At 42.6% G+C, this 26,573-nt stretch overlaps 1 protein-coding gene across 3 annotated transcripts in view; it reads right to left on the reverse strand.

The window, feature by feature from the left end:
• Nucleotides 1-5,166: 5,166 nt before the first annotated feature.
• Nucleotides 5,167-26,573, reverse strand: part of faim2b (Fas apoptotic inhibitory molecule 2b) — a 36,154-nt gene continuing 14,747 nt past the window's right edge. For 2 of the 3 annotated variants that reach the window (XM_072567361.1, XM_072567363.1), the window contains exons 3-12: nucleotides 22,841-22,944; nucleotides 21,464-21,528; nucleotides 15,771-15,824; nucleotides 15,401-15,451; nucleotides 13,702-13,741; nucleotides 12,798-12,835; nucleotides 10,048-10,135; nucleotides 7,038-7,133; nucleotides 6,442-6,495; nucleotides 5,167-5,631 (exon numbers count right to left, since the gene is read on the reverse strand). In XM_072567361.1, coding sequence (XP_072423462.1) covers nucleotides 5,482-5,631; nucleotides 6,442-6,495; nucleotides 7,038-7,133; nucleotides 10,048-10,135; nucleotides 12,798-12,835; nucleotides 13,702-13,741; nucleotides 15,401-15,451; nucleotides 15,771-15,824; nucleotides 21,464-21,528; nucleotides 22,841-22,944 — 740 coding nt within the window. In that variant the 3' untranslated portion in view covers nucleotides 5,167-5,481. Of the gene's footprint in view, nucleotides 5,632-6,441; nucleotides 6,496-7,037; nucleotides 7,134-10,047; nucleotides 10,136-12,797; nucleotides 12,836-12,924; nucleotides 12,963-13,701; nucleotides 13,742-15,400; nucleotides 15,452-15,770; nucleotides 15,825-21,463; nucleotides 21,529-22,840; nucleotides 22,945-26,573 lie in introns of all 3 variants that reach the window. The other variant, XM_072567362.1, reaches the window with a different exon arrangement.

Consider the following 26,573-nt stretch of genomic DNA (forward strand, 5'->3'; position numbering starts at 1 on the left):
CAGTCCGAAATCTGCTCCCTCTAATCTTGAGGCAGGGGTTACCCAGCCATTCCTACAAATGTTGGAGATCTGCTGGTGGTAATTCGTGTCCTTGTTGGCACTTTAGGTACTGCCCCACCAAAGCAGCTATGTCTGCATCCAATCCTGGCCACCAGACATCACCTGAGCCATCCAGGAGGGTCCAAACAGAAGATGTTGGCAAGAGATTGGGTTCAGCCAGTATCTGGCAGTGAGCTTTACTCAGGACAATCACTCTTGTTCCCCATAATAATATGCTGTCCTCTATGGTGATTTGGTCTCTCTGGGTCCAGAAAAGCTTCAGTTCTGGTTGTTTTGGCCCTTCTGTTTCCCCCATCAGCACCAGCTGTTTTAGTTTTGCCAGGACTGGATCTTTTTGTGTCCACAGTCTGATATTGTCAGTGGTGACCAGAAGGGTGTCCCGAAAGTTTAAAACCAGAATGGCTCTTACAGTGGCAGTGACACCGGTGGAGTATCTGCCAATGGGAGGCCGCTCAATGCATTCCCATTTGCTACTTGTCCTCCCGGACGGTGTTTTAATGTGTAATTGTATGCACAGAGAATGAGAGCCCACTGCTGAATTCAACCTGAAGCTATGGGCATCACGGCCTTGTCCTTTTTGAGTCACTCTCGCGGGTTTGTGGACTGTTACTGTTACAAATTTATATCTGTAAGGGTATTGGTGGAACTTTCTCACATCAAGGATGAACATCAAACCTTCCTTTTCTATTTGGTTGTATTTGTGTTCTACATCAGCCAAAGTCCAGGAAGCATACAGTATTGGGCGTTCTTCTTCAGTGGGTCATCTGTGAGCCAGCACTATCCTGATACCGTATGGGGAGGCATCGCATGTCATAGTATGCTAACACCTTAAAGAATGACAGCTGCTTTTGCACTTCCCTGAAGGCTACATCTTGGCTACGAGACCATTTCCAAGGCTGAACTGTCTCAATAGCAGATGTAAGGGTTCCAGGGTGGAGGGAATGTTACATATGAACTTTCTGTAATAATTCATCAGCCCAAGGAGACTTAAGCTCTGGTACAGACATGGGAACTGGGGCACCTTTGATAATCTTTACTTTATCTTCCAATGGGTGTAACCTGGTCTTGATGACTCTTGAGCCCAAGAACGTCATTTGGGGTGCCTGGAACACACATTTTCCACTTCTAAGGCAAACATCCGCCTGGGAGAAACGTCTAAGGATTATGTCTAAGTTCTCCAAGTGCTCTTTGTTTTCTGTTATTAGCATGCCATCCAGATAAATTATGACATAGGGTACACCTTGTAAAGTGCTCTCCATCATCTGCTGAAAAATGGCACAGGCTGATGATACCACAAGTGGCAATCTCTTATATTGCTACAAACCCTTACAGGTACTTTGGGAATCTAACTGCAATTGCAGATACGCATAGCTCATTTTCAGCTTTGTGAAGGACAGCCCCCCCCCCCCCCCCCCCCTCGCCAGTTTTACGTAAAGGTCATCTATGCAGTTACCGTTTTTAAAAATTCCCACAAACTGACCCATTAGGCTTCACAATCAGTAGGTCACTTGGTGTGTCCGGAACCTGCAAGTTTCCCTTCTTAGGTGTGCGCCCACCTGGGAGAGACATCTGAAGACTATGTCCAAGTTCTCTAAGTGCTCCTTATTGGTCTTCCCTGTCATTCGCACGTCATCTAGATAAGTGGTAACCTGAGGTAGACCTTGTAAAATGCTCTCCATCGTCTGCTGAAAAATTGCACAGGCTGATGTTACCCTAAATGGCAGTCTCGTATATTGGCACAAGCCCTTATGGGTATTTAGTTGTAGCATACCTCTGGGAATCCTCATCTAACTGCAATTGCAGGTACACATGGCTCATGTCCAGCTCTGTGAAGGACAGCTGCCCCTGCCCCCACTCCACCGGTTTTGTGTACAAACCCTCTATGTGAGGGATTGGTGTTTATCCAGTTGTGATAAGTGGTTTCCTGTTTGTATAAAATCCTCACAAAGGTAAACCAACCCATCGGGCTTCACCATCAGTACGCCCGGTGCTGCCCATTCCAGAACCTGGACTGGTTTGATGATTCCTTCCCTTTCCAGTCTCCCTGATTTCTGCCTCAGTTTTCGCCCATAAGGCAAATGGCACTGGGTGGGCCTTAGAGAATCATGGAACTGTGTCCTGGTCAACATGCAAGGTAGCCTTGGCTCCTTTAACAATCCCGAGACCTTCCTGAAAATCTTCTGGGTATTTAATTAGGAGCTGACTCAGGCAGCCATATTCTAATTGAAAAATGTTGAGCCAATCACTGTGAAACAGTTTCACCCCCTCAAGCTTGGGCCCTGGTGGACTTTCCAGGGTGTGCACTCTCCTGGATTCTGGCCTATGTGTTCTTTTACTCCATTTAGATCTGGTAGGACTCTTTAGTTGTCATGAATCTGCATACCAGCAGTAAATACAATGACTTGCTGGCCAGGATCTTGGAGATAATTTTAACCGTTTGGCCGAGGCTTGGCTTTGTTTTGGGATTTTGCTGTGGGCTGGCCTCGAGTTCCTCTGTTCAGGATCTATCCTCAGTGAGGTTGTGCAATTTCCTTCACTCAAATGGTATTCTCCAAGCTCAGTTGGCCTGGTGTCAGTGTCCACGTCTATCGAAATACCCTATAACTCGTGCTCCATTTGCCACATTTTTAGATTAGTTAGTTACAGTGTGGAAACAGGCCCTTCGGCCCAACAAGTCCACACCGATCCTCTGAAGAGCAACCCACTTAAACCCATTCCCCTACACCTAGCACTACGGGCAATTTTAGCATGGCCAATTCACCTAACCTGCACATCTTTGGACTATGGGAGGAAACCGGAGCACCCAGAGGAAACCCACGCAGACACGGGGAGATTGTATAAACTCCACACAGACGGTTGCCAGAGGTGAGAATTGAACCCAGGTCTCTGGCGCTGTGAGGCAGCAGTGCTAACTGCTGTGCCACTGTGCCGCCCAAATTTTCTAATGACAAAGCCAGTTATAGTGCCTGTTTGAAGTCCAGATGGGCTTCAGCTAGTAGGTGCTTTAGCATGGTTACATCATTAATCCCACATTCCAAATGGGCTCTCAGCATCTCCTTAAGGTTGAAACCAAAGTCACATGTCTCTGCCAGGCATCTTAACCTTATCAAAAATCCAGAGATTCCCCTGTTTTCTTGAACTGCCAAGTAAAATTGATAACGTCTCAAAATTCGAGGCGGCTTGGGATCATAATATTCCTTAACTAAATACGTCAACTTTTGAAAGGTTTTCTCTCTTGTGCCTTAAGAAATGTTAGGCTCCTAATAATTGAAAAGGTTGTGGGTCCACAAGCTGTCAGGAGAATTACTCATGCTTTTCATCTATCCCAGTGTTATTTGTCCAGAAAAAAAAATGCATTCTTTCCAATACTGGGTCCAGTCTTCATCGGCAGGATCAAATGAATCAAGCTTCCTAAATACCAACTTGATGTCAGAAATGCTTAATCCATCTCAAAGACGACTGTTCCGAGCAATTTTCTTCATGAGTGTTTTTTTTCTCCTCTTGCCGCCACTGAAATAACTCCAGAGACTGGTATTCCGTCACTAAGTCACCCTTTACTTGACACTGGTCTGGCTTCCTCAGAGCCAGCTCTCAGAGTAAACAGAATCTTTGAACTCTTGTTTATATCTGTCAGCCAGGGCTCCCTGATTGGACCAGATTGACTGCTCCAATTATGGGACTCAGCAGGTGGTCGAAGGGACACTGGAACCTACGAATCATGGCATCATTCCTCAAACTGGATTTAAAAAATTTTTGAATATAATTTTGGGACTGTGGGCATCACCGGCATTACATTTATTGCCCAACCCCAATTGCCCTTTTGCAAGTGGATAGTGAGTAAACTTCTTGAGTATGACTCCGTGGCTTGCTTGGCCATTGCAGGGGGCAATTAAGAGCCAACCACATTGCTGTGAGCTTGGAATCACGTATTGGCTAGACTGGGTAAGGATAGCAGATTTCCTTCCCTAAAAGACATTCGTGAATCAGGTGTGTTTTACCAAACCCAATTGTTTTGTGTTCACTATTCCTGATACTAGTATTTTTTAAAATTTCCAATTATTCATCTGAATTTATATTCCCAAACTATCACTGTGAGGTTTGATCTTATTTCTCAAGACCTTTAGACTAAGTCTAAATTACTGATCCAGTAGTATAACCACTATGCTACTTTTCCATTTATTTTACTAAATTCTTTATCTTTAATCTTAGTCCAGGTTTAGAATATGCAGCTCAAAACTTTTTAAACTGAATCTTACAGGTTACAGTACAGAGGGAAAGAAAGAATTTGCATTTATATTGTACAGTTTACATGCTCCCCCATGCTTAAAATCTTTACTTTTCAAGTCATGTAGGCAAATGCAGCTAATTTGCGCACAGCAAGCTTCCACACAGAGGAAATTAAATAAATAATCTGACAATTCACTATTAAAATTGTGTTTGAGAGTTCACCTTTGGAACAGTACCATGGGAACATTTAACATCTGCTGTCTTTGGTCTTGGTTTTCCAGTCTCAACCAAAAGGAAACCTGTCTAAGACAGCCAGTATTACCTCAATCCAGGTCCAGGAGTATCATCCTAGAGTTTAGAATCAAATCTTGGTCTTGAACCTACAACCTCCTGAATCAGGAGCAAGAGTGCTGCCCAGTGAGCCACTAATACTGATGCTTAAAAGTGTGCAAAAATAAGATTAAGAGCAACTTTCCCCTTAACCCAAGTTGTGGAAAACCCCCAGATTCCACGCACATCTCAAAGGCTAGTTACAAAGCAGCCTCAGTCTCAAGAGAATTCTCAAAATGGGTAGCCAATGAATATTTGAAAATCCTTTGCAAGACATTTATAGATATTGTTTCTTCTTCAACTTTCTGCCTGGCGTCAGGTCTTTACTGATTATTTGCTGAACTACAGCAAAGTGCTGTGATTTTCCACCATGGGTAGGGCAAGGAAGCAGGCCAGAATCTACTTCAACTTAAAAGTGGAAATCAAACACCATGCTGTTGCTAATCCACATGCCCGGGAGCCTAGCCAACTGAGCTACTGGCTTCCCAGATAGCACTATATGTTTGTCAAAAATTGATACAAATTTGACAAAAGGACAGGAAGCTAAGCTTAGATCACTGGTAACTGACTTTAATACAAGGAAGCTCATAATTCGAGTGGAGGAAGTATGCACAGAGAAAGCTCAAAATGTGCAAGTATATGTATTGTGGTTATGCTTCTACTTATAAGCTTGTGCAGTTCCACCTTATACTAGATTGACAGTATGTTAACACAAAAGAATTCTAATATCAATGAGTTACTGGACAAGATGGAGTGAATGAATTCTCTCAGCAACTCTACTTGCTGTAACTTTAGGTGCTCCTGTGGCTGATATTCTTGCAGCTGGTGGTCTATGTTGAACAGAGACCATTCATTCTGACTGACTTATTCTCTGTTGGAGCCAAAAATCTGCAGCATGAAGGTGAAGATGTAAATGATGTCCAGGTAGATATTCAGTGCCCCGAAGATGTACTCCTCAGGGCTGATTGCGTACCGGCGATTCCCTATTAGCAGCTGTGTGTCAAAGGCCAGGAACTGGAGGAGAATAAGCACAATGCACGTGGTATTTGAATGGGCTTTCTCCATGGAGTTAAAGTTATTACAGGTTTGCATGCAGATTATATTGAAGAAACTGGATGATTTGCGTTCACAACTATAGGCTGTCTCAAAGCACTTTATGGCCAATGATGTAATTTTAGAATGTGTGTAGTCACTGCTCTAATGAAGGAAATGCAGCTGCCAATTTGCGCACAGCAAGATCCCACAAACAGCAATTGATGACAATTGGGTCATCTTGATGCATGAATATTTGCCTGCTCTCATTGGAGGAGTGTCAGGAGATATTTTACTCAGAGGGGCTTTAATGTCATATCCAAAAGACAGCACAGTCAGTACTGCACTGGTAGCATCAGCCTCCATTTTGGGCACCAATCTTTAGAGTAGATGGTGAACCCACAACCTTCCAACTCAGAGGCAAGAATGCTATCCACTGAACCACAGCTGACACTTAACAGGTCAGTCCAGCACTTCCAGTCAGTAGTCTACCTGACCTTAAAACTGATGGTGTACTCTTGGAGAAGATGCCCAGGATAACGTTTTAAAAACTGCAGCCATTCCATGATCATCAGCTGCACTGGAAGCTGAAAACACTAAACTTACCTTGTAGCAGCAGTAAGGGAGACCCACTTTTCTTAAACCCTGGGAAACATGTCAAATTTCCCAATGGAAACAGCACCAAATGGGAATTTTGCAGTGACAGAAGAGTGATAGGACAGTCAGTGAGCGAGAATGGGCTTGCATCCAAAATCTTAATTGCAAACTAAAAATGCTCCGTGAACCACTCACCATTGTAAAAATGATTGCGCCAAGCACTGCATACACAGCATGAAGCCAAGGAACCTGAAACACAAGACAAGGACAGTATCAACCATGACCTCTTGCTTTCTAAAATAGGTGCATTTTGTGGCAGTGACAGCGGCTACTGCCATTTGCCCACATTATCAACAATGGTAACACCTATTGGCCCATATTGTCGATAATAGTTGCACCCATTGGCCAACACTTCAATAATAGTGGCAGCTATTGGTCCATATAGTCAAATCATCCCAATCATTTCCGTGTTGTCAGTATTTTTTTTTGCCATTGGCAAATGAGTGTTGTAGTGGCACCTACAAAGTTGAAAGCTCAGATCTCACGCAATTAATTAATAATACTCATATTTCTGAAACCCTAACCCCTTCCAACAGCAATTCCTAATCTTTACACATTAGCTCAACTCTCAGGTCTGTAATAGAGGACAACTGCGATGTCAGCTCCACTCTGTTTTGAAATATCTCATTTCTGCGAGGCTTAGACAGAGTTGATTGTGGATTACGTCATGGGCCCTCAGTTAAAAGGTGTGTTTGAAAGAATGGATGGAAATGGTGGAGAAGTTTACGTACATACTGAAATGGTAACACAATCGCCAGGACCAAGCCACTGATGCAAAGGACTATCAGCAGCACAAACAGAACCCCATGGCACGAAGTAAAGTCAAACTGAAAAAAAAGAGAAAAGTTGGTCATCAGATCTGTGGTTAGATTCAGAGCAAAGTAAAATTAACTTGAAGAAGCAACATAAAAAAGAACTTAAGTTTATTTCTCTTCCACCCCCACTATGTAATATTTGTCCACCATGCAACATTTCTGGGCAATATCTAAACTCGTCTCAAGCCTCTGCTGTTCACTGAGTTAACACTGAGTGGCACCCTAGAATGGCATGGTGACTCAGTGGTCAGCACTGTTGCCTCACAGCGCCAGCCACCTGGATTCAATTGCAGCCTCGAGTGACTATCTGTGTGCCTCCCACAGTCCAAAGAGGTTAGGTAGATGGGTAATTTAGCATGGCTATAGTGTCCAGGGATGTGCAGGCTGGGTGGATTAGCCATGGAAAATGCAGGGTTACAAGGATAGATTAGGGGGCGTGGGTCTAGATGGGATGTACTTTGGAGGATCGGTTTAATGCCCTGCTTCCTCACTGTAGGGATTCTATTATTCTCTCCAATTTTCATTTCCCCTGTATGGATATGCCTGGCTTCCATAATGACAAAGTTCAGCACCTGAGGAATGAGGTATACAATCCCGTTGTAGCAAAAGTGAAGTATTTTGGGTGATACATTATTTATTATAGGTTTCACTTTTCTAACCTTTACAAGATTAAACAACACTAACTTCCATTTGTAAACGCTTTCATGAAAAACAATCAGTCAATCAGTTTGATGCCAAACTGTCAATCAGTTTGATATCAGGCCAAATGGTCTAACATTTGTCAACAAGAATTGCAGGAATACAGAGACCTTGCACGGTCTTGGAACTGGGGGTCGTCGCAGGGACAGGTAGACACAGGAGCATAAATGGCATTGAAAACAAGGCTGAAAATTTTAACTGCAAGATTCAATTCAAATAATGGCTCAGTCTGGTTGATAGGGAAGAACAGAGATGATAGTGACTGTTGGTATAGTTTTGATATGTAAACATTCATTACTACTTTTGGAGGTTTAGATGAGGTTACACCTGATAATTCATCCAAAAGGTTATGCCCAGGAAGAGACTTTGCTGTTCAGCTTAAACACAAGCAGCTTTTACATTGATTGAGAGACACAGTTCTTATCTCATTTGTTTCAGTCAAAGAATTTTCAAAGTAGATCTCAAGGAATCTCAGGCTTCTTTATCGTTTTTTTTGAAGTTGTCAGGTCAGAGAGAAAAGGAGATCCTTCTAAGGCTTGGCAGTGAACTTCCAGGTGGGGCTACAGGTAGGAAGCACAGTTCAACTCCAGTTCTACACGGACGTTTAGACAGCTCTTTGCTATTTTCTATATTCAAATGAATGATGTTTGTATGTTATTGTAAATATGCTGTCCACCTTTGCTGAAGTTTATTGATCTATTCAGTGTTATCAAACTCTTTGGTAATAAATAGATGAAGTCACTGTCTCCTAAAGCCAAGGAAATCATGTGTGGTCTGTAATATATCCAATGTCAAGAGTTCAGTTTCAAGGAGCAGATCAAAAAAGAGTCAACACAGACAGGAAGGGTCATGCTGTCCTGTGTCGCAAAAAGTCCAAAAACCATAGCTCACACTCTCAACCAGTCTGTAATCCAGCATCTCAAACTCAGATACGATTTGCAACAAGTGTCATTTTATAGCAGGCACATTGTATTATACCCTTCCCCACACAGAAAAGGTGAAACAATGTAAGCTGAGCTTACATTAGCCACAGTACATGTAGTGTCAAGATGCAATTCCATTCCACATTTAGCAATGGTTTATTAATGGTGAGATATGGAAAGATTGGTCTTCAAAAAACCAGAAGAGGTGCAGAAGGCTAGGAGTTGACAGATCTCACCAAATGGACCATCAATGAAAATCTGCCATGTTGCATTCAATGTGGTGGTGGTGGGGTGTGCACATGTGTGTGTGCGCATGTGCATGTGAGATTGCGACTAGATGGGACAGGTAAGTACTTTTGCAGCACTGCTTGTGTCCAGGTGGAACTTTCTGCTGGCTCCCCAAGCAAACCAGTTTCCCATTTTGTATGATTGAATATGTCTCTCCTTACTTTAGGACACCCACAATTGCCAACACCAACTTTGCCTATTTCTCCATCTCACCCCAACACCCCCTGTGATTCAACCCAGTTCTCCAAACCACACTGGTAACAATGCATAATCTTTAAACAGAGCAGAACCATCTTGCTTGTTCCTGTCCTTCGGTCTCTTCTGTAGTATTCCTTGCTTGACAGGGAGTTAAGCAGGGAACCCATTAAAAAAAAACAATAATGTATGCCATGAAGTTAGCACTCAACTAGAACTCTATCCCTCTCCCAGTTTGGAAACTCCAGCTCAGTAAGTATCAGAGCCAATGTCTTGCTAGCTCATTCACATTCAGGATACTGGAGAAACTGACCTACCTGGATTACACCTCTTCCCATCCTGCCTCCTGCAAAAATGCCATCCCGTATTCCCAATTCCACCGCCTCCGCCGTATCTGCTCCCAGGAGGACCAGTCCCACCACAGAACACACCAGATGACCTCCTTCTTTAGAGACCGCAATTTCCCTTCCCACATGGTTAAAGATGCCCTCCAATGCATCTCATCCACATCCCGCACCTCCGCCCTCAGACCCCACCCCTCCAACCGTAACAAGGATAGAACACCCTGGTGCTCACCTTCCACCCTTCCAACCTTCGCATAAACCAAATCACCTGCTGACATTTCTGCCACCTCCAAACGGACCCCACCACCAGGGATATATTTCCCTTCCCACCCCTTTCTGCCTTTCGCAAAGACTGTTCCCTCCATGACTACCTGGTCAGGTCCACGTCCAGTTCCAGCACCACTCTACTCCAGAATCTGGTTTCCAGCATCTGCAGTCATTGTTTTTACCTACCATGGTCCAATGAGCCCAGCTTACCTTGGTTTGAAAGCTGAATATTGTAACTGCCAAACACACAAGTGCCGTAATGGTGAAGCAAAGCAGAACCGATTTCGTATTGTAGAAGCTGGAGATTTGAAGATAAAAAAATAATCAGGACTGGTTTTTTTTATTGTGGCCAATGACTCTCGTTTTACACTTCTTTCAAAAAAACATCCATTTGAAGTGGTAGTTTTGCATTTTGACCATTGCTTGAGCGAATAGCCTTAGAAATAATCTTCATAGCCCTTCCCTACCATTCATTCAGAAACTCAAATTGAAAGATCAAGGAGCCACATATGAAACAGGAAATGAGGAAGCAGAAGTAAGGTGTGGATTTTAAAAGCCTGAGCATTGTTGAAGGGACAAAGGCCAAGGGAGGACAGGATTCCACAGCACATAAGCTGCAGGATGGTGTGAAGGAGGGGGGGCAGGACCCACAGAGGAAGAAAAGAAAACTGGTCAAATAGCAGACAGACAATCTGGAGGGATTGAAGAACAATATGGAACAGAAAGATGCAATTTCCAAAATGGTGATCGTAAAATACAAGATAGTAGAAGTTAGTACTGAGAACAGGATGACCACTGCTGGTACCTTGTGCTATTTGCCATTTTTATCAGTGTGAAGTACTAGGTAAGGACTGTTTGGTGTAGGTCACTGTCACCAATCCTTCTTTGTCTTTCCTTCATCTCAGGCCTATCTAGTGATTAGTGCTACTAAGGTGGACATTTCTAACATCAGACCCAGCTCAGTAGGAAGTGCACTATCCGGCTGAGTTTCCACTATTGTGTGGGCCAGTGTGGGGCAGAATCGGGCCTGCCACCCCAGGAGAAGTTTGGAGGAGGACACAGGATGGCCAAGTGCTGAGGCAAGCTGTTTAAAAGACCCGCATTACTTCTCTGGACATTTGTCCCAGTTGCTTGCTTATATATTAAGTTCTATAGCACTCATTCACACTCCCACCTACTGCCCATGCCACCTCCCTGTCAATTCAAGCAAAATTCTGTCCCCACAAATACTTCATACCTAGTCATATTCCATGCCTGCTCATGGTACTTCCATTGCCATTCATTCATATATACTTTGCACAGAGGGGTCTGTAGCGGTGCAGTGATAGTGATAGTGTCCCTGTACTTGACCTAGGAGATCCAGGATTTAAGGCCCACCTGCTCCAGATGTGTGTAATAACATCCGTGAAGAGGGTTATTAAAAATATCTGGCACTCTGTACTGAACCAATGAATGCAATAGTAATAATGGCATGTACAGAACTGCTTAAAAACACCCAATAATAATTTTCTTTTTAAAAGCTTCACCTGGTACACCCCTAAAAAAGTGTCAATCAATCAGACCTTTAAAGTATCAATAAGAAAAGCTATAAACATCTCTTTAACTTCTATAAAATTGCTTTTTATAACACTATTAACCTGTCAATTGGGCAGAGTTTTCCCTTCTCCTCAAATGTGTCAGAGAGATATTCTTTTTATGGAAGTCTGGGCTCTCAGTCAAGTCTCACTCCGTATATGTTTTGGCAACAATAACTGCATTTCTGAAGGCAGTTTTAACACAAAAGAAAACCTGACCCAAGGTCCTTCACCTTGGAAATAGATTGAATTGGGCCCCAAATCACAGAGACAGAGATTAAAGCTTACTGTAAAAGATGCGCCTTTACTTCTGAAAAATAGAGAAAGGAAAGATTGATGAGATTTAGAGAGAGAGTCCCAGAGCGTGAAGCTCAGACAGCTGAAGATTCTGTCATCAATGATTATGGCAAAGGGTTAAGTGGGAGTAGTGACAAAGGCCTGAGGAGAGAAATGGTATACTGAGAATAGGCGGCTGGGTAGGAGTTCTAGAATTGGAATTGAGCAAAACCTTGGAGCAATTGGTAGACTAGGATCAGGATTTTAAATTCAATGGGGTTACTAGGCAATTAATGTAGATTAAGCATCCTGCATCCCAACAATTAAGTGGCACGGTAGCTCCGTGGTTTGTGTGTGTGTGTGTGTGTGTGTGTGTGTGTGTGTGTGTGTGTAGTTTGCACATTCTCCCCATGTCTGAGTGGGTTTCCTCCAGGTGCTTCGGTTTCCTCCCACAATCCTAAGATGCACAGGTCAGGTGAATTGGTCATGCTAAATTGCCCCATAGTATTAGGCACATTAGTCAGAGGTAAATATGGGGTAGGGAAATGAGTCTGGGTGGGTTACTCTTCGGAGGGTCAGTGTGGACTTGTTGGGCCAAAGGGAATGTTTCCATATTGTAAGGAATCTAATCTAATCTAAAGTCTCCTAATCATTTGCTGTTGATTTTATATCAATCCCCTCTAATTCTCAATTCAAAGATTAGTGGGAATAGCAGATCACCTCTATTTATTCTCACTATGAGGCGTATTCAAAAATGCTTGATCAGAACTGTGTGCTTTGTGCTTTTAGGACTACCTCCTCCTGCATAGAATCAAGTGAATATTCGCTGTATTATCCAAAGCATTATCTGATTTTGAAAACTTGGTCCCTTTAAGAAAGAGCTCTTAATTCTGCTATGAATTGTTCAGCTAGCTTCTATCCAAATTTCTGAGAACTGCCTGCTCTTTACGGAAATGGAAAAAGCACCAGAATTCTCAATGCTGACTGCTATTAATTTTAGATTTCATAGTGAGTTAAGCCAAGGCAGGATGGAAAGTAAAATAGAGTAAAAGATATCCTGATCAATGAGCATTCACTTCAAAGCACAAATCATTTTAAAAAAAACAATACCTTGAAAGAAATCCAAGCATGCATGCAAAACTGCCAGTCTTTGGAAAGGTTAAACACAAACAAAGGAAAGCAGTTAATGACAAGCCACAGAGAGTGGAATGTGTGGCATGGCTAATTATTGCAATACCTTGACATCATTCCTGTCATGTAAGACATGGCCAGAGTCTGCAGAGAGTGATTAGAAACATTATTGGTTAATGCTATACAGGCACCACATGAACTTTCCCAAAGAGGTCTGCTTTGATCAGTCATGACACCACACAAGGTTAGTCCTAAAATATTGACACAAAATAGCAAAGACTGTGACAACTGTAGTGTAGTGGTAACGTTAGTAGACCAAGTAATCTAAACCTGAATGATTGCTGTGGGGATGTGGGTTCAAATCCCCCCAATCTACAGTATCATGTTTGTCTCATTAATAATGCTGGTGAATGTACTGCATTGTTGACATGTTTTTAAGACAGACACCTGGTGCCTTTGAAAGGTCTGACCAGTATGTAACTGTAATCGTGCACCCACTTTAAAGTGGCCAAGCAACCCACTCAGTTGCATCAAACCACAGCAGCAGAATAATTAAGAATTGATTCAAAGAGGCAGCCTAGACCCCCTCTCTCAACAGCACCTTGGGATGGTGCCCTGCAAACCCATTGGAATGGAAGAATTTGAAGAGTGAGTCTCAAGCAAAGGTCAATGAAGGGGTAATAGTTACCCATTTGACCAGCACCTTTGACAAATGTAGGTCTCCAATGCAAGTGGTTTCAATACTTCTCCCTTTTTATATGCTTTCTTGTGGACTATTGATACATTTCATAATACAAAACAAGTTATTAGTAATACAGATGTGATTAACTGTAAAGGAAAGAAAGCACACAAACAAGGTTTCTTCTCTCCTTCTCCTACTTACAAAAATGCCGAGCAGGATCAGATTCCATGGAAAATACCTCCTGCAACACACAATAGCATAAGTTAAGGTTAACCATTACGGAATGTCAGTTGTTTCCTGGGAATTCATAAAGGTCCGCTATAAGTTGGCAAACTTTATTCTACTGTCAAAAAGTGTGGTACCGGAAAAGCACAGCCGGTCAGGCAGCATCTGAGCAGCAGGAGAGTCAACGTTTTGAGCATAAGCTCTGCACCTAGGTGTGTTTAACACTCTTTTTTTATATCTAAGTTTCCTTATGAAGAGCTTATGCTCGAAACTTTGACTCTCCTGCTCCATGGATGCTGTCTGACCAGCTGTGCTTTTCCGGCACCACACTTTTTGACTCTGATCTCCAGCATCTGCCGTCCTCACTTTCTCCTAACTTTATTCCATTGGTCTGCAAATTTGTAAAGCAACAAATCTTCCACTCAGTGTGCATAACATAAAACATAATGGGCTCAGGGTGCTGGTGTGGGTGGGTAACAGGGGCCTTTTAAGTTCATGATCCTGGAACAATCCCCTTTAAGAACAATAGAAGTTTGGCTTGTTAGAATTACTGCCCAGGGACCAGGATATTTTACTAGCGTACTGAAGAACACACTTGTGGCACAGTGGTAGTGTTCGTACCTCTGGGCTAGGTGCTCCAGGTTCAAGTCCTACCTACCCCAGAGCAGAGTAACAGCATTCCTGTTCAGGTTGTTTTGAGAGTATATAAAAAAAGGTTGATCTCATGACATAGTGCTTAGTGTTCCTGCCTCTAAGCAATAGGCTCTCAGCTCAAGTCTGAATATCTGGAACCCTCTCCCTGCAAAGCTATCGAGGCCAAGGGTCAAAGCTTTGAAAACCGAGATCAATTGACTTTTGTTCATCAAGTCTCAAGGGATATATGGAACCAAGGTGGGTAGATGGAGTTAAAATACAGACCATCCATTGGTTTAGTGACCTGACCCAATATTTATCCCTTAACCACCAACTGAAAACAGATTATCTGCTTGTAATCAATTTGCTATTTGTGGGAGCTTCCTGTGCACAAAATTAGCTTCTGTGTTTCCTATAATACAACAATGGTGACACTTCAAAAAACTTTGTTGCTTGTAAACTGACCCCCTAAGGTTCTGATAGGTTCTATATTAACGCAAATCTTTCTTTCATGGAAAATAATTAACTACTGAGGCAAGAGGTAGCATGGGCAATTTTCCTAAATCAGGTCCCAGGCACGTTGGAATACCTGAGCCAAAGGAATATCAGAAAATTGGGGATGTTTCTTTGCTCCGGTGGCTTTACTACTTTCCACACTAAACGTCTGCACACTAAACCTGTCCCACAAAAAAGGAACAAGTTCACCAATCCTCCACTCTCAATGGACAGCAATCTCTTGACTCAAATGGAACAAATAACATGTGCTGGAGGTGGGCGGAATTAATGAAGAAGTCTCTATTTAGGAATCGGCTCTCAACTCCGAAGTCTGCTACACAGGCAAACTTCTCCCAAGCTTCATGATGCTTACAAATTATCTAGTCCTGAAGTGAGATAGAACCTGTAATGTGTAGTTCGGTTGGAGTGGGGCTATACCTACTACACCATAAAGCCACCCATCACTACTTTACCAATTTTAATAGCTAAATAAGTAGAATAAGCCATCAAATAGTGCACAGTTTCACTTATGCCTAAATATAATTACCTTGGTCCAGGGCAGCAGGCCAGGGTCATATAGGTAACAAAGAACACAGCACTGTGAATAGAAAAAGAGATATTAAAGAGACTGCAGTGAGTGCTGGTACTGGTTTCTGTGGTATTTCCAGCACCAAAAAACACACCCTTCAACCCAACTGGTCTACATTGATATTTACACTCCACACAGTTCTCCTTCTATCTTATACTGTCAGTACTATCCATCTATTTCTTTCTCCATGTAAGTTCTAGATCTCTCTTAAACAGAGTTCGGCAATAACACCTATCCCTTTGGCTCATACAAGGATGTGACCATTTAGACTACCTCACACACGGACGGACACACTCTAGCACTTGGGACACTATTAATTCACACTTACTATGAAGCCCAGTACCAGCCAGGACGTGCCTGAATGTAAATCTTGACAGGGTCACTGTACAGAAACAGAGAGGGAAAAAGAACATGATTGAATACAATTTCAGAATGAACAAACTGAAATGAAAACACAGGAGAAAATCACGCTTTGATGACTTGACTCACATTCCAAAAGGAGAGCTGTCCCTCACTGACAGAAGAGTTGAAATGAGAAGGTCTCTTCCACTGATACTACTTATCCAGTCATCAGGCCAGAACATCAATTATCTGTCAGTTCATGACATCATTAAGCCAGAGGCAAACTGGAGGCAGCAAACTACCTGGCATCTAACCCAACAGTGTAGGTGCCACACAGACCTTACCCAGCAAGGGTACTGATGTTCAGTGCAGGGTGGCTTGTTGAGTCTTAATTTTAAGAAGAAATTGTCCATTTATTTATCTCTTTTTACCCAGACATAAATGCCACTTCCATGACTGATCCATTTCCTCCCCTTTCCCCAATTTTTTTTCCCTGTGGCAAAGAGTGAAGAGCGAGAACAGCAGGCCATAGACTTGAATTTTAATGATTATTTGATAAAGGGCACTGGTATCCTCAAATGCCCAAGGGAAGAATTCAAAATCTCGGCACTTAGTGTTCAAATAGGAAGGCAGTGCAAGTGCAGATTAGAACCTTCTCAAGAAGGAAACAGTAAGTGAGACAGGCTGTTTGCATACTGCTGCTGAAACATAGTTGGATGAGCTGTAGGAGCAAATATTTGATAGAAGGCTCCTGCTGAACCACCTGAGACGGCATTTGAATGTACTGTGGGGGCAGGAGTGGAGAATAAAGCACAGAAGTTGAAGACTTTGCCAAAAATAACACAATGAATATATAGAGTCATAGCACAGAAACAGACCCTTTGGTCCAACTCATTCATGCCAACCAGATATCCTAAATTATTCTAGTCCCATTTGCCAGCACTTGGCCCTTTTCTAAACATATACCCATCTAGATGCCTTTTAAATGCCGTAATTGTAACAGCTTCCACCACTTCCTCTGGCAGCTTATTCCATACACTCACCACCCTCTGCGTGAAAAGTTACCCCTCATTCTAAACCTATGCCTTCGCCTACCCCAGGGAAAAGACCTTATCTATTTACCCTATCCATGCCTCTCATGATTTTATAAACCTCTAAAATGTCACCCCTCAGCCTCTGACACTCCAGAGAAAACAGCCCCAACTTTTTCAGCCTCTCCCGATAGCTCAAACCCTCCAACCCTGGCAACATCCTTGTAAATCTTTTCTGAATCCTTTCAGGTTTCACAATATCCTTCTGATAGGAGGGAGACCAGAATTGCACACAGTATTCCAAAAGTGGCCTAACCAATGTTCTGTACAGCAGCAACATAACCTCCCAATTCCTATACCCAATACTCTGAGCAATAAAGGAAAGCATACCAAATGCCTTCTTCACTATCCTATCTAACTGCAACTCCAATTTCAAGGAACTATGAACCTGCACTGCAAGGTCTCTTTGTTCAGCAACACTCCCTAGGACCTTACCATTAAGTGTGTAAGTCCTGCCCTGATTTGCTTTCCAAAATGCAGCACCTCACATTTATTTAAATCAAACTCCATCTGCCACTCCTCAGCCCATTGGCCCATCTGATCAAGATCCTGTTGTAATCTGAGATAACCTTCTTCGCTGTTCACTACACCTTCAATTTTGGTGTCATCTGCAAACTTACTAACTATACCTTTTATGCTCACATCCAAATCATTTATATAAATGACAAAAAGTAGTGGACCCAGCACCGATCCTTGTGGCACTCCACTGATCACAGGCCTCCAGTCTGAAAAACTACCTTCCACCACCACCTTTGAGCCAGTTCTATATCCAAATGGCTAGTTGTCCCTGTATTCAATGAGACCTAAGCTTGCCAACCAGTCTACCATAAGGAACCTTGTTGAACGCCTGACTGAACGCTATACAGATCGCATCCACCACTCTGCCCTCATCAATCCTCTTTGTTACTTCTTCAAAAAACTCAACCAAGTTTGTGAGACATGATTTCCCACGCACAAAGCCATGTTGACTCTCCCTCATCAGTCCTTGCCTTTCCAAATCCTGTCCCTGAGGATTCTCTCCAACAACTTATCCACCACCAATGTCAGGCTCACTGATCTATAGTTCCCTGGCTTGTCCTTACCTCCTTTCTAATATAGTGACACCACGTTTGCCAACCTCCAGTCTTCCAGCACCTCACCTGTGACTATCGATGATACAAATATCTCAGCAAGGGGCCCAGCAATCACTTCCCTAGTTTCCCACAGAGTTCTCAGCAATTCCCAACTAAAGAGTTGGTGAGGGCCACTTAAATCCTGCCCTAAGGGAGGGATGAACTGATCTCATCAAACAGTTGGAAGGCAGTTCACCAAAATGAGACCAGCATGGTGGCTCAGTAGTTAGCACTGTTGCCTCACAGCTCCTCAAGTGACTGTCTATGTGGAGTTTGCACATTCTCCCAGTGTCTGCATGGGCTTCCTCTGGGGTGTCCAGTTTCCTTCTACAGTCCAAAGATGTGCAGGTTAGGTGAATTGGCCGTGCTAAATTACCCACAGTGTTCAGGGGTATGTTGGTTAGGTGAGTTCACCATAGAAAATACAGGGAAAGGATAGAGGATTGGTTTGGGTAGGATGCTCTTTGGAGGGTTGGTGTGGACTTGATGGGTCAAATGGCCTGTTTACGCACTATAGGGATTCTATAGAAAAGCAGTTCAACACTTTCTGTTTCATTTGGAGGCTAGATGAATTCAGAGTTGTAGCCTTTGAAAGCGAAAGCTGCTCAAAAGATAACTGGTCACACGTACAAAAGATGGCAAAGGCCAAAGAATTGTTGGATGGCAAAGTGATACTCTTGTTTGCATGCTGCTGGAGTGCCAGCTGAGAGGATCATGGCAACAGCTCAGGAGCTATTAGCCAGACATGATCATGTCCACAGATGGCATATGTTTAGGAACCAGGCAAGGTGAAGCTATGCAATGATACCATGCACCAAGCAGTCCATCCAAGACTATAAATAACACAAAATGTTGCCTATCACACAGTCTAATGTCTTATGCTGCTCAAAATTAGACAGATCAGTCATTGATTGTGTGACATATTGTGTCACATGAAAATCCATATTTAAATAGAGTTAACATCTCAGCTTCAACCCACAGTTTAAAACCCGTATAAAAGCTCACAATTCCGAAGAGATTCACATTGAAGCACACTGTTCCTTACTGACACCAAGGGTTGGATGCAAGTTGAGAATGAGCTGGCTGCTGGTGATCCCTATTATTTGGGAATTGTGGCAATTATGCAGTGAGAAACTGAAGGAAAGTTCTGCCCATATGGTTCGATGTATTGGTTTTGTCTAGGTGCTGGCAGACTGTCAAGATGTATTGCAGTGTTGATCATTGATAATGCCACAGGAATAATGGTTTGGAAAAGTTGCAGCCCCATCCCAATATTGACAATTGGCTTGTTCCCTTTCTACAGGTGGCAAAGCTCTGCCCTACTGACTCAAAGCAAATTGCCATAATTTGCACTGTTGCCACTTGCCAGATGCACAGACATGGTTCGTAAATAGAATAACTGAACTTCATGAAATGTCTTCATTTATTTCACACCACCTAAATTGTAAAATACTGACCTGATATGCTATAATAACAAGCCTTGCATTTAGAAAGTGCATAAAAATTTCATAAATACAGAAATTGTTAAAAAAACCACTGAAAAAGGTGAGAATTACATTCAGAAACAGAAGTGTCAAATATACAGCCATATTTGTCCCGGCACCTTCCTTATTCCCATTTGAAAGGGATGCACAAGGGGAAGGAAAGGGAAAAATAAACTTTGGATAAGTAAATGCTTTCTACAGTTCCACAGTTTTGCAATAGGGCTGAGGCCTGAGCAAGGTGTGTGCACAAAATGGGAGCACAAAAAGCAAGACAGCAAAATGCAGAGCAGGGCTGAAATGCAAGCCCGACAGTCATTGGCTCAGGTTGTGTTCTCCTGCTCCCATGCTCCCTTGGCACCAGTTTCTCACTTGCTCACTCAGCCCATGGACAGGACGAGTGCTTGATGTCTGAATATTGTTAAGCTAAAAGTGGAAAGAATATTGGCCTGAACATTCTGAGCGAAGCACCGTTCAGTAAGCTAACTATCACAGTAGGGTGGGTGCGGCTGTGTAAGGTTTGGCAGCAGACAGTTGGAGGCCTGGTTTGTGACAGGCTGAGCCAGTTCAGTGAAGTAACTTCTAGCAACCAACTCCAGACCCATTGAGAGAGGATTGGGAGCAAGCCAAGTCTGTGCCATCTTCACAAGGTGTCAAGAAATCCAAAAGAAAGGGACGGGAGAACAAACATGTACAAAAACATGGTCAATAAATGCTTTCCTTTTCAAAGATGCACTTAGAATAGAACCCTTACAGTGCAGAAAGAGGTCTTTTGGCCCATTGAGTCTACACTGACTCTTCAAAGTGCATCCCACCCAGGTGCACCCCTCTACTCTATGCCTGTAACCCTGCATTTCTCATAGTTAATCCTCCTAGCCTGCACATCCCTGACACTGTGGAAAATTTCCCATGGCTAATCCATCTAACCTACACATCCCTGGACACTATTGATGATTTAGTATGGTCAACCCACCTACCCTACACATCTTTGGACTGTGGGAGGAAACTGGAGCACCCGGAGGATACCCACACAGGCACAAGGAGAACATGCAAACTCTACACAGACAGTTGTCTGAGGCTAGAATCAGACTTGGGTCCCTGGCTCTGTGAGGCAGCAATGCTAACCAATGAGTCACCATGCCACCCAGAACTTAAGTATTGCTGAAAGAAAGTCACCTGCTGTTAATTTCTTTTCGTCTTGCACTCATCAGGATAGATGCAAAAATGCCAAATTTCAAAGGAAGCAACATGCACAGAACTTGGAGGTAAAAACAAATGTGTCCAGACAATGTGCTTTTTCCAAATGAAAGAAAAGCCTTGGGGCCAATACCTCCCCTGCGCAATCTCGATGTCAATGCCTTTCCCCCACACCATAAAAATCATTGCCTTCTTTTGAAATTTGGAATTTATTGTTGGTCTTGATGAGTGCAAAACAAAAACCATTGATAGCATCTTATTTTGTAGCAAAAATCTCATTTTCCCTCTGGAGCTTGAGGTTGAATCAGATTGGACAAAGCAAATGAAGTTCCTCTCACTATTTGCCCAATGCCAAGTGAGCATGGGATTATTCCAAGCCCAGTTCCCAGCGGGTTCAGACTCAAAACCCACGTCGCTTCAGATTTTGCACTTGACTCAAGGACTGCCACAAGGACACATTGGCTTAAATTGAGAGGCATTACATGACAGTACTGTTGTGCCACTTTGTTGGAGAGGGCACTGGCACCCTGCTACTTAAAATAGAAAATATTTGCTGGGCCTTAATGGATTGAAGAGCACAAAATTTAAGAAAAAATATTCAATATGGGAGGAAATAATTCTATCATTGAAAAGCTCCAATTCAAACCAGAAGCAATTCACCTTCTGATCCCCTATTGACTCCCAGAAGATCATTCAATATTCAACAGTTACATTGATGGATTCCCCCCCAAGTTAGTGCAATCAGACTGGTTTAACCTGTAAAGTGACATTGTTAAAACAGAACCAATAGTCTCTTACCAGAAGGTGAACAGAGCAATAACACCAGCCGTGAAGGAGAGTTGAATCATCAGGATGATGTAGACCTTCAGAAAAAAAGAACAAGCCATCAACCACTGACACAGGGTACTGAAACAGCAAAGAAACATGGCTTTTAAAATGATTCTCAGCCAACAAATGTGAAATGTAACTGACAAAATAACAAGAGACAACAAGTTACACAGCAAGTTATGATGATTTAGAATCTATTACCTGAAAGGGGAGTGAATTTGATTTGATTGATTTAGTGTCACATGTACAAAGGTACAGTGAAAACCTTTGTTTACGAGCAACAGAGGTAGATCATAGTAAGCAAGAATGTACAGATCAAAAAGACTTAGACAGAGGGATGGAAGCAGAATACATTACAAAAGGGCATTGCATAAATTCTTTAAGGAAAAAGATTTAAAAGCTCTGGGGAAAGAGCAGAGGTGTAGGAGTGCTCTTTAAAAAATACAATACTGTACTTTGTATCATTCCATGTTACCTCAAATGATTCCTTTACTTCATAATATCATAGAATCCCTACAGTATGGAAGCAGGCTATTCAGCCCATCAAGTCCACACCATCCCTCCAAAGAGCATCCCCCAGACCGACCCCCCTACCTTATCCCTGTAAACCTGCATTTCCCATGGCTCACCTACCTAGCCTGCACATTCCTGGATACTATAGCATGGCCAATCCACCCTAACTTGCACATCTTTGGACTGTGGAGGAAACTAGAGCACCTGGAGGAAATCCATGCAGACACGGGGAGAACGTGGAAACTCCACACAGACAGTTACTCGAGGCTGGAATTAAACCCGGGACCCTGGCACTGTGAGGCAGCAGTGCTAACTTCTAAGCCACCGTGCCACCCACTTACTGTGGAATGACAGTTTTAACTAACTTAAACCATCCTTCATGCACACTCATGTTTAATAGCAAATAATCAAGAAAACTTTGTAGTGTTTGATATGCCAGGAAATTGCATTCAAAGGAAACAAAAAAAAGGAAAATACAAAGCCGAGTTTCATAAGGACAGATTTGCTAAAAGTAAACACATAAGAAATTCCAACACAAGATCAGCAAAGCTATCCTCTTGCACCCAGACATTTAGGCACAATTTTCAGAGAGCAATAGCACAGAAAACAGGCTATTCAACCCCTCTAGTCTGTGCGCTACTGAAGCCCCCTCCCAACTGCAAAAATGAACACAAGAAAACAGGAGGGTATTGTAAAAGGGAGAGTAAGAGAGAAACTGAGAATGTTTTAAAAATATGACAATAATGGAAGGGGAATCCCAACAAGCAAAGGCAAGTTCAACATGCGTCACTTAGTAATGAGGGCAACTGTGAAAATTCAGGCTCAACTATTTACCTTCCTAATGAAAACCCGCCGAACATTCTTATCATCCCAGCTGAATGAGGAAAACAGCTCACTCTCACCAGAGAAACTTGCACTTCCATAACTTGGGCTGCGGCCTGAACAAAGTGAGAGATGGAAAACATTTGTCAATCCAGCACCAGGACAAACACCTTTAAAAACAAAACTGAAATCCTGGTGCCCAGTTGTCACTCAGTGAAAGCCACACTTACCTCCGACCCTGGGGTTTGTGGATTTATGTCTCACTCCAAAATCTTTAGTGCAAAATTCTAGGCCTCCACACACCCATCTGATTCAATGTCACTTTGCCACAGGTTGCACTTTGCCCATTGGAGATGTCCTAACAATCTTCACAAGACAGCCCAACTGAACTGGCTAACCATCTGCAGTCTGTTGTCTATTCCCATCCTTAGACAATACAGGCAGTGACTTTGTTTCCATGCTATTGCAAATCAGTGACATTTGAAAGTGAAAAACAAACTGGTATTTCTTTGGCATCATTCAGGACATTACAAAGTGATTTACAGCAAATGAAATACTTACTTTGAAGGATATTGTTATGTCTTATTAGGGTAGCACACTGGAAATCAAGCACTGATATTCCCAGGGTTGTCACAAAACAAAAAGACTTTATAAAAGTACATAAAATTCCCAATTTACATGTCTTTTAGACCCAGGTTGACAGAGACCATGGACCAGATTTCTGTACTTAACAAGAATGACTATTTATTTGTAATAAATAGTCTAGCTGTAACTAAACAAATGAACTGTCAACATATAACTCTACTAGATAAAACTCTAACTTGCTTATAAAACGTCCTCTCCACAAACACTCAACATCCATGACTTTATCTTTTTGAGTGCAAGGAAATACTAGGAAGGCAGTTCAATGGTCACTGTCCACAAGGTTCTCTGTGATGATCCTTTTGTCTCATCAGGACTTGCTGCACCTCAATCTTCCTTTCCCAGGTCCTTTCGCTTGCTTGTAGGTGGCACTGAGTGACTGGTTCCCATTTAAAGTCTTTGACTTATTGATTAAGAGCCACGGCTTACAGCAACTTATGAGGTGAAATGAACTGACTTCTGTCAGGCTTGAGACTTTTTTTTCTCTGTAGAGAAAAGGACCACCAGCTTTTTTAGATGTCCAATTAGCTTCTGATCAAGCAGTCACAGCCACAAGCTATTCATCTACCTGGTAACAAATCATATTGTTGGCAGCCAAATGATCTTTGTCATTGACAACTTGTCACCACCCATGTTTTCTGTTCAGTGGGCACTCGCTCTTCTTTCTTTTGCATCTTCCTGCGACAGTGCATCTGCTATTGAATCGTCCTGTTGGCTGTCTCTGGTGTTATGGACCAGACCAAACCCCTTCAAAATATATTAAGGAGATAGCCGAGATCCTAAATTTTACTTATTTAAAAGACAAGTGGTGCTAGCACCTGAAGAAGAAGCGAGGCTCTGAAAGTTTGTGTTTTCAAATAAACCTTTTCGACTATAACCTAGTGTTGTGTGATTTTTGACTTTGTCCAACCCAGTCCAACATCGGCTCTTCCACATCATTTGAACATGGACTGCTTCAGTATCTGAGGATTGGCTGGGTTGGATTTGTCCTGCTTTTTATGTACAGGACATACCTGGGCAATTTCCTACATTGTTGGATAAATGCCAGTATTGTAACTGATAATGCATTGGTTAGAGTCATAGCCATACAGATGTACAGCATGGAAACAGACCCTTCGGGCCAGCACTTTACTGACTATTCCTAATTGCTATTGAGAAGTGGTAATGAATTGCCTTCTTGAATTCAACTGAGGTTAAGAATGGGCCTGGAGTCACATGTAGGCTGGACCAACTAAAGATAGCAGATTACCTTCCATAACGGGCACGAGTGAAGCAGTGGTTTTTTTTTACAGCAATCTATTTCTTTCATTGTCATAAGTACTGAGATTGGTATTTTTAACTCTAGATTTATTTAACCAGTTAAACTTGAATTTCCCCGCTGCTGTGGGATTTATTTGAACTTAAGTCACCAGTGCACCAGCTTAGAGCATCATTTAGCTGATCACTGTGCTCTCGCTACCCTGTAACCAGTTCATCACCGTTTCGCAGTGTTAACTTCCATAGACACGCGTTATAGAGCCACACTGTGGTGAAACAGATTTACTGCAGCTATCGCAAAGCAATAAAAGACTGGCACACAGCGCCGCTGGTGGCCGATAATCGCTACTTCAACAAGCTGCATTTGTTTCAGAACTGGTTACACGGCCACCTTGTGGCGAACTGTACGTCATGAATGTAATGCACAGTATTTGTAAAGATCTGGGAGCGTATGAGAACTCGATGTGGACTTGTAAAGTGTCTCTTCATATGCCATGATTGGCAATCGATCTGTAGTTGCTTATTCCTCAACAATTTTCGAAAGCCAAATCAAGGTAGGAGTTTCATGGTGAATAATAGGTCCTTAAGGAGTGTAGTGGAACAGAGTTCAGGTGCATTGTTCCCTGAAAGTGGAGCCACAGGTAGAAAGGGCAGCAAAGAAGGCTTTTGGCACACTGGCCTTCATCAGTCAGAGTATGGAAGGTGGGAAATTATGTTGCACTTATACAGCACATTGGTGAGGCTGCGCTTGGAGTATTGTGTTCAGTTTTAGTCACCTTGCTATGGGAAGGATGTAATTAAACTGGAAAGAGTGCAGAAGAAATTTACAAGGATGTTGCCAGCATGCAATGGTTTGAGTTACAGGGAGAGGTTGGACAAGCTAGGACTTTTTTCCATTAGAGCAAAGGAGATTGAGGGGGGACCTTATAGAAGTGTATAAGATCATGAAAGGCATGGATAGGGTGAATGCACTCAGTCTTTTTCCCAGGGTTGGGGAAACGAGGACTAGAGGGCATCAGTTTAAGGTTAGCAGGGAAAGAACAAAAGGGAATCGGAAGGGCAACCTTTTTACACAGAAGGTTTTACGCTTATGGAATGAGCTGCCAGCAGAAGTGGTTGAGGCGGGTACATGAACAACATTTAAAAGGCATTTGGACAAATACATGGATAGGAAAGGAATGGAAGGATATGGGCCAAGTGCAGGGAAATTGAGTTAGCGTGGATGGATATTTTGGTCAGAATGGACCAGTTTGGCCCAAAGGGTCTGTCTCCATGCTATAGGACTCTATAACTCTAATTGCATTTATATAACACTTTTAACATGCCATTGGCACCTCATAGGATTAATATCAAATCAAATTCAAAACTGAGCCAGATAAAGAGAATTTTCGATAGGTGACTAAAAGATTTGTCAAAGAGATAGTTTTTAATATGTCTTTTGGAAGAGGAGAGGGAGGTGATGAGGTCAAGAGATTTAACAAGGAAATCCAGAGCTTGGAACCAAGGCAGCTGAAGGCACTGCTGCAAATAGAAAGGGATTTTCTTTTCCATTTAATTCAGACATGGATGTAGGGAGGGAGCATTTTAAAAATATATTCATTCATAGAATGCAGCCATCACTGACAAAGAGTCCATGTATTTTCCACTGTCAAGGTGAACTGCCTTCTCGAATACATCAGACAGATTTGCTCTGTCATTTCAGAGGACAGCTAAAAGTCAACCACATTGCTGTGAGTCTGGAGTCACATGCAGACTAGACAGGATCAGGATGGCAGATTTCCTTCCCTTAAGGACATTAGTGAGTCAGATGGGTTTATACAACAATCTGGTAGTTTCATAGTTACCA

This window comes from Chiloscyllium punctatum, chromosome X (assembly GCF_047496795.1).
Source record: "Chiloscyllium punctatum isolate Juve2018m chromosome X, sChiPun1.3, whole genome shotgun sequence".
In the NCBI taxonomy this organism is placed as follows: Eukaryota; Metazoa; Chordata; class Chondrichthyes; order Orectolobiformes; family Hemiscylliidae; genus Chiloscyllium; species Chiloscyllium punctatum.